The following is a 9,053-nucleotide window of genomic DNA, read 5'->3' as shown; positions in this document are numbered from 1 at the left end:
CAAATAACGTTTTTTAAAAATATTTTTTTATAGTTTCCTATAGGGTAACTCGTCAAAGTAGAGCCCTTTGGGCGAAAATTTCGTCCGTTTGGCTCTATCTTTAACCATTTAGACGCCACAGGGAGTTTTTGACGAAAACAAGCGAAAAAATGTACAACCCTGCAGGCTTAGTCGAAGTGACGGGAAACTGACGGGCCGGAGGACTGTCTCTTTGTGTACATTTTTGCACTACCCGACTCGGGTGTCAGCGCCGCAGGCCTAGGTAGATGTATGCCAGGCGCGTCGCAGCGCAACAGTGTTTCGTGAGATATCGCGAAGCCTGTTACGCGAGACGTGGTCTGGCGTACATCTACCTAGTTTAGAGTACGGACACATACCTGTTACGGGTATTTGAATCGTCAATGATCGTAGTTACTGGCTCGTCTGGTTGACCATCGGTCAGGACCAACAGTATAGGTTCCAGTCCAGGAGGGCCATCAGCAGCACATGCCAAAGCTTGCTGCATACCACCAAGCAGGGCCGTACCTGTACATTGTTGAAGTTAAAGCTTTTACTGTTTTAATTAATAAAAGAGTTGCCACAGTAAAATACTTTTCCTGCCACTATTTTTATAATTTCCTTACATTTCCCTCATAATATTCTGCAAAATATACGCTGCATGCAGTAGGCTGATCTGTTTTTTGACTACACGGTACAATTTATGTTGGATTTTTTTGAGGAAAGGGGGAAAACTTTGAGGAACTCCCATACTTGGCGGAAAGCTCTTTGGATTTTGGGAGTCTCCTCAATTTTTTTTTTAAATGGAAATATCTTTTACTTTTGATAAAACGTTATCAACATCTATGGAGTGTTTACTTCCAAAAAATGAAGTAGTTTTGCAAAGTTTTCTATTTTATCTCAATTAATCAGACATAATTACTACCGGGTACGAAATGTCTCAACTCAGGGGTCCATTGCCAAATGATCCGTGAAGCGAAAAGAAGCAGGCGCCTGCCCTTACGCCAAGCGTACTTGACAGCTTCACTTTGCTCCGCCAGCAACTCGCCATTCGGCCTGCTGTTGGCATTTGTCGAGCCTGCTGCCCGACCGAGTCACAATTTATAATAGTATAAACTTAGGCGTAAAGGGAAACCTGCGGCTCTATCAAATTCGCCCCTTAGGCATCAAGGGAGAATGTAAGGGTGTCGAGGGGTCGGCTACTCGAGCTTTTGGTGTACACAGGCGTACACGAGAATCGGAATACCTAGACCACAGGTGGAGTACCTGGAGAAAAGCCATTTAACACGGAGCACAGCCGGGGTACAGCCGGGTTGCAGTGCAGTTGGAGTACAAACGGGTTACCACTAGAGTACACAATGAGAAAATTGCGCCAGTTCGAAGTGCCCAGGCTGACCTTTTTTCAGTGTGTAAAGCTGGCCTTTGTGCTAGACGCTAAAGCAAAGCTGAAGTACAGCTAAATTGCTGATCGTGCGAAATTATTGTCACATTTTACTCACAGGTTAAAATGTTGAATTTTAAGGCATAAACTTTCAATTAAAAATAGTAACATTAAATCGTCATTCTATTACATTTTCTTGCTGCTTCTTTCCGAAGAGATCCGATTGTATACATTACGGGGAGAACTTAATAACGTACCTCCGTTTGCAGACATCGCCGCAGCTTTTTGTTGAGCCTCCTTGATATACTGGGCGGAGTACACTTTACAAGTTGATCCAACTGAAGGTACGCCGAGGTCCCACATCTTTATCCGATGAAAAGCGCAATGAGAACAACAAAACCAGTGTCACTCCGTTCAGTTCGAGCAGATCTTAAGAAATTGACTAAAATATGGGAAGCAGACCAAAGCTAGGTCCTCTGACTATGCGGTTTCTGTATCTTCACTGAATGTGGCGAATATACTTCAACATGTTAGTCGATGTTAGTGGAATACTTAGAGTAAGACTTACATTATTCGCATTAGAAAATTCGATGACCGTAAATTGATCTTCCGGGCCAAGTTCACCGAGGATGGTTTGCATTGCATCTCGGAGCTGCTCTATCTTTCGTCCTTGCATTGAACCGCTGACGTCCAACAGGAATAGGGCGTACTTTGGCAATGAAGTGAGATTGGTTGGTGCAAAGAAATGCGCAAAGTAGCCATCTCGTACCTGTGAAATAGGCACCGTGTGTTAATAATTCGGTCCAAGGGATTTTAGAAACGGTCAAAACACGTCTTATTTTTCGGCAAGTTTTAGAAAATCGTGGGCAGCTATATTCGTAGTCTGATTTGAAGATGAAAGAAGATTTACAATACCCAGTGAATGAAACAACATAAATCCAACCTACCACAATGTCTCCGGCAGTAGGGTACCGGTCCACTTCATACTCGACGTTAAACTGGCCGGCAAAGCCTGCTTCGGCGCCGAGCCCAAGCTGCTTAGCCAGGAGTTCTTGTTCGGCTTCGGAAGGCTGAAAAGTCAGCTCGACGTCTCTGGTATTCTGCACTTTCTTCACATTGAGATTGCTAAGTGTAGTCACAGTGCCGGTAGCTATTTTATAACATTGGATACGAAGACATGTGTGAAACGCACGTGTAGGATTGGCACACACCCACACAAACACAGCTGACTTAAAGAAGACCTAGGACTGAATTTTCTATCTGAGAGACCTCAATAGAGGAAAAAAAAAAACTTTGGGGGGGATCTTGAAGTACATGATTAGCACAAACAAGTGAAAATGACCAACTCTGTAACTCAAACCGGTTCCGAGTTAGTTACGGTGGATTTAAACATTTTTCAGACACTCACCCAAAAGGTTCCATGCCCTCCAAATTTGGTGACGTGGAGGTGGGTTAGTGATATTTGTGATCAGATAGGTCTAAAGTACAACTTGTACTGAATCCTTTTTTGACTTCAACATTTTTCTTTGTTTTTTTTTTATATTGGTCTATTTATTTTTCTTATTTCTACCAGCAACTTAGTTGAGATATTAGAAAAACTGTTGTTATCTCGGTCGTTATATAAATGTTGTTCCTCTTGCTTTTAAGGAGGGGTCCTAGTGTACCGGGACAAAAAAAGGCCTCATTTTCTTTTATATTTTGTAGGAAAACCATTCCTTCTGGGGCAACACAGAATGCGAAACTTATAAGATACTACTCACACCTACAAAACCCCCTTGGCTCGGCTCGTAGATGCAACGAGCTGACGTCAACACTGCGGTAGCTGACGGCCGGGCACGATTGCGGCCAAAAAATAGTTTCATAATGTGTCTCATACACATAGCTATTGTCCTAACCAGGGGCTCTGATATCAGTAGTGCCCTTCACTGATAGAAATGTAACAAAACTATGCGTTTGTTCGCGGTTTTCGGTATGTGAAGTTCAGACGTGGGAAAAAATATGTTTTATTTTCTCTATCCGTGGTAAAGACGATAGCAAGTCCAGTCTGAATCATGCCTACCATCAATCTACGCGTGGGGAGCCAACTCCATCTCCAGAACCTGGCGGGATATTGGCAACAACACCCTTCGTCTATTTTGTACATAAAAGAGGTATCCTGTACCTGGTGTAATTGATTTTCAACCCGGAGCATTATTGAGATTATTGTTTTATAAAATCACGAAAACAGATCCATTTTAGGCCTGTTACACTAGGATCCCCCGCTAAGCTGAGAAAACGTCTGTTTTAGTTGGTAGGTGATCATATTGTACTCTAAATGAGTCTTCATTAATACCAGAATGATTAGAATCAGTACCTTTTTACTTTTACAGCCTTGTCTAAATTTTATATTAGAAAATCAACTTTTGGTCATTTTCCCAGATTTCTGCAATATTTCAGTCCTGAGTCCCCTTAACAGAAGCGCACGTTTGCCTTGATAACAAACATCCATTACCTGATTCAGTAGTGACGGTGTGGTTGACAGGCGCCAAAATAGATGAAGCTTCATTAATCCGAACGCTGACTTTCAGGTCCGAGACAACCTTACAACAGATGTGCAATACAAGTTTGCGTTATTTGATTTTGATTAACACTGCACCCCAAATAGATCTTTTTGACATTGGTTGTGATTGGGAACGGTTAAGAGGCTTCCCGATTATTTTAATGCTTCTACTTGTGTAGCGCAACAACGGTTGTGTTGTTTCTTTGCGCTTCGAAATAAAAAATAATTGATATTCAAGTGAAAATTGATAGTGCTCCAGGTGATGAAAGGAATTAGCCAGTCTCACCCTTCCGTAGTGGAAGATTAATGTGTGAGGTGCTTTTTTATGGGCAGATTTCTTCATTCAAAGATGCATTTTAATGCACACCGGAGCGAAAAGCTGTTTTGCAAGTTGCACATTAATGACTTTGCGTGTGCGCCTCATTCCCATCCTCAGCACTCAGAGCCAGGGAAATGCCACCTGAGCGATGATACTGCCCCACCTCATGCACGTGCTTATGTTCCCCATAAATCATAACCAGTTATATGTACCTTTCCTGGCCAAACTTGTTGTACGTTCTTGTAGCGACCAAGGTGTCTAATGAGAAGCTCCTCGTACTCCAAGCGAAGCAGCACTGTTCCACCGGACGCCAGCTCCAGGTCAACGTCAAATGCCTCGGCATCACGAGCACTGTTCCGAAACATAACATTGAACTATGTGAGTACTTTCTGTCGCACGTTTTAACCCTATAAACTTTTTTTATTAATTAATTACTGACTTCGGTGGACGTTTTAAGCTTACGCAATTTACGTCAGTATAAGGATATTTGTTTACACTTTAGCACTGGCCTAATAATATTCATAAGGGTAGCGAACACACAGAGAGACACTTTTTCGTTTTCGCACACATGTCAACCACCTACAAACTTTTTGCCAGCAAGTGTTGGTTTTGCTTATGTCTGCACTGTAAATCAGAGTGTGATACTGACTCCACGTTTCCTGTGACACAGAAATATTCCTCGATGTCGTGATGATCATCGTAGAAAAAGTATAATAATAAATTCATTGATTATATTTGTGATGACCATCACTTATTTGAGCGACACTTCGACGTCATAGTTTTGTGCAACATGCGTCACACCGTTTTTAAGATAAATCCAGAACCATCGCATTATTTTGCAATGAGTATCACATAATTTTGTGATAAAAATTCATCACACCCCCAGGAGTAAAAAATCATGGGCATCACACAGCAAATTTTATCACACGAAAATGTGTAAAAAGTATCAAACTTTGAATTACAGTGTGCTGGGAAAATAACCCCTTTTCCATTAGAAGGGGGTGAAAATTGACGTGTGGCTAGATTCCAAACTGCACGTAGTAAACACGTGCGCTAGAATGCATCTTTTTATCCCACGTGGAACATAACCTAGGCGCACGGAAGCGTCCACCGTACTGTTTCGTAAAATACCGCAAACCCTGTTTCACGAGCGTGGTACAGCGTACAGACTGGTGTAATGTCTAATTACTGACTCACGTAATAGTTGCACTGGATGATGTAGAATCAATCTGCAGGGAGTCCTTAAGAATTGGTCTCGCTTGGTGAACCTTGCCATCACTTATGCTAAAGGAAATGAAAAAGAGAAACAACTCGTTATTAGTTTTTGTATGTAGTACACTGCAGTAGTGATTCTTTTCACAGGGTATGGCGCAGTTGCCTTTTCGTTCCAGTTTGCGTTTTTCTTACGTCCGACCCGGACTCTAGGGCACTGCAAACCCAACAGTCAAGCATGCACCTTAAGGTGTGCCCTATTAGTTTAGTCCGTATACATACGTAGTTGTTTGCTGGCCACAATATTACTTAGTAAGTATGGTTAACAATTGAGAGAGCTACTTACATTTCAAAATTGACGAGCATGGCATTACTAGGGATGGCGAAGGGGACAGTAATTTTCTTATCATCAAGTGCATTGTTCCTGAGCTCGCTTTCAATGACGGTGTGCGCTAAGCGCGTCTGGATCAGGGTGTTGACGTGGTAACGCGTCACCTCCACCTATAAACATAACAATGTGCACTAACTGGAAAAGAGAAGCATACCACTCAATGGCTGACCGATAGCGCGAGCTATTACTCTAGCGATCCGAAAAGTTTAGAGTCTGTTCGTCCGTGTGTCTACCTGCGTGTCTGTCTGCACACTGTAATTCGAAGTGTGATACTTTTCACACAGTTTCGTGTGATAAAACGCCCCGTGTGATTCCCACGATTTATCACTCCTGGGGAAGTGATCAATTTTTATCACAAATTTTGTGTGATGCATATTGCAAAATAATGCGATGATTCCGGATTTCCTACAAAACGGTGTGAATGCACATCGCACAACACTGTGATACATAAAGTATCGCTCAAATGAGTGATGGTCATCACAAATATAAGCAATGAATTTAATGTTGTACATTTCCTGCGATGATCATCACAACATCGTGCAATATTTCTGTATCACGGAAAACGTGTAGTCGGTATCGGTATCACACTCTGATTTACAGTGCAGGCAGGATGACTCGAGAACGCATTAAGATAGGGACCTAAAAATCGCAATAAAAAAAAAGCCAAACCAAAAGCAGTAAAGACAATTAAAATAATCCCCTAACTATTGGCATTTTGTTTCTTGCCAAAATCTTGGCGATGGAGTTGCCAATGAAGTGCAACCCCTAGTATCGTGTCACGGGGGATGGGGGGAAGGTGGCTAAGATTGTGACATTTTCGGTGAAGTGGTTTAGGACCTTAAATACAATAAGGACAAACGGAAATTGGCGTCAATATTTTTGGACAGAGTACTCTGCGTGAAATCTCGAGAGGTAAATGTCATTGGAGAAAGTGGTTTTGGGTTAAACGGATTGGAGGAATCGTGGCAGAGCTGGCCGGGCCGCTCTCTCGTCTTTCGTATTCTTGTTCTTCTACATTCGCCGCAGCGCACCTATGGAGAGGGGCCCCCAGAATACATATCTGGTTGAAAGAGTAGCCTTACTTCATGTGCTGCCCCGTAGCTGGCGTGTAGTACCACGACGCCATGACGCGTGCCATCTCCGCTCAGTCCAATAATGGGTGAATTACCTTAACACGAACACAAAAACATAAGTTTAATTTCGAGGCCGCCTTAAGTGTTTTGTCGGTTTTTCCCGGCCACAACGTGTTCTTATACCGGAAGGTTCTTTCACACATTAAGCTGGTTTTCTACGTTGTACGCCCACAGACCTACAGGGCATCAAAGTTCTTTTGCAGGATTATTGGTTGTTCACTGTAGTTCTAGGTGTGATGCTTATTTTTACACATTTTCGTGCGATAAAATGCCCTTTGTAGTCCCCATGATGAGGGGAAATGATAACATCATCACAAGTTTTGCGTAATACGTATTGCAAAATTCGATGAATTTGGGTTTGTCGCGAAACTGTGTGATACACATTGGTCACGGCTATGATACTATGATATTATGACTATGATAAAGTATTGCACAAATAAGTGGTGGTCATCACAAATACTTTAAGGCATCATAGTTTTGTGCAATGTGCATCACACCGTTTTGCATTAAATCCGGAATCATCGCATTATTTTGCAATAAGTATCACACAAAATTTGTGATAAAATTTCATCACTCCCTCAGGAGTGATTAACTATGGGAGTCACACAGGGCATTTTATCACACTTAATGTGAGAATAGTATCACACTTTGAGTTACAGTAGTAAATTTGCATTACGAAACTATTGTTCGTAAGCAATTTAAAGTGCGGCCGCACTGCTTTCGCCACCGTCATTTCTTCTTCGTTCACAAGTCTGATACTACACCGATATTACTATATATTACATCATTCATACTTCTTATTATTGGCAACAAAACTGCAATATTACAGTTAAATTATGTTAATTTTACAAAATATTGGAATGCTACTTTTATATTAGTTATATCACCAATAATATACCATATTCCTTCGAACACGGCCAATGGGAATTGACGATCATGTCAATCATGTCAGCTTTTAGAATTCCTCAAGGTCAAAGCTTTACACGTTTAAAGGAGAAGATACACTTTACTCACCCTGAGCATAGCAGGCAGCTGCGATGGTCAGCAGTACCAAAGCGGAGTGCAACTTCATTTCGAAGCCGCCTTTACCGCTCAACCAAAGACGTCTTTGGTTTGTCGGTTCAACTATACCTGAAAAGCAAGTGAAAACAAAGTGCGACCAATGTTATGAATTGCTGAAGAATTGTACAATGTAGCAACTTATAGTCATCCAAGGTCATGATTAAGTAGTATACCTACCGACTCCGGTCAAGATGTGCAAAAGTCCAGGAAAGTTTCGACATTTATACTGTGGCTTAGAGGAAACGTGCCACTGTGGTCGCTCTGAGACACTGATAATCCTCAAGAGGCTCCGTCCTGCGATTAATGACACCGGCAGCAAATGCTTACAGATAAAACATTCATTCCTACTCCAAATGCTCCAAGCGTTTTCCTGCAATGTAGATTAAAGTGTGGTGACAACTTGGCGCGCCCTACGAACGAAGTCTTATCTTCGGGTGCATGCGCTAACAATGTCCAATGTATAGCGACCCACAAAAAAGAAACAATAAGTGTTAAATTTTGAAGGTTGATTAGGGCCCACGGCCACAAGTTCAACATTGCTGTCCTATGGGATTTCTGATTAAAAAGTGTTAATCCATCCTTGCTCCTTCAATTTTCACGTAACATCCAAAATGAAACCCAAATCGTAATGCACGTCACAAACTGAATCGAACGATGTAGAGCATGTCTTCCTCCCGCCTTGCATAGCGAAAAAAAGAGAAAGAAAAAACTTCAAAATACCTTTAAGAATCCTTGGTTTGGTCATTTTATTTTCGCTTTTAGGAGAGGAATGCTGGCGTGCTATTTGTGGTTCGTCTCAGTTTTTGACGTAGATCACGATTCGGGTATTATTTTTGATATGCGGCAAAAAATAAAGAAACAAGACACTATTAACACTTTTTGACCAAAACGCCCATAGGACACCAGTATTAAATTTGAACCCCCTGGTTCGAACGCAAGGTATTCCGCTCGGATAAAAAGTGGCTAGTTTTACAATCTGTCAAGACAACTTTTCCGCACTATTATAATTCTCAAATCGA

General features: G+C 41.8%; 1 protein-coding gene across 1 annotated transcript; it reads right to left on the bottom strand.

Annotated features, from left to right (window-relative positions):
• Positions 1 to 377: 377 nt before the first annotated feature.
• On the bottom strand, positions 378 to 8,367 carry LOC113217288 (inter-alpha-trypsin inhibitor heavy chain H4; the record flags this gene model as incomplete). The annotated part of the gene is given in 11 exon segments (XM_052272918.1): positions 378 to 525; positions 1,636 to 1,741; positions 1,947 to 2,147; positions 2,326 to 2,528; positions 3,870 to 3,957; positions 4,449 to 4,587; positions 5,434 to 5,520; positions 5,795 to 5,949; positions 6,922 to 7,007; positions 7,987 to 8,103; positions 8,212 to 8,367. Coding segments are annotated over 10 exon segments (1,271 nt in total), but the record flags the coding sequence as incomplete, so codon positions are not given.
• Positions 8,368 to 9,053: the final 686 nt, after the last annotated feature.

This window comes from Frankliniella occidentalis, unplaced genomic scaffold (assembly GCF_000697945.3).
Source record: "Frankliniella occidentalis isolate FOCC.00 unplaced genomic scaffold, Focc_3.1 Scaffold231, whole genome shotgun sequence".
Lineage (NCBI taxonomy): Eukaryota > Metazoa > Arthropoda > Insecta > Thysanoptera > Thripidae > Frankliniella > Frankliniella occidentalis.
Note: the sequence above shows the minus strand (reverse complement) of the source record. Positions and strands in the feature narration are given on the sequence as shown.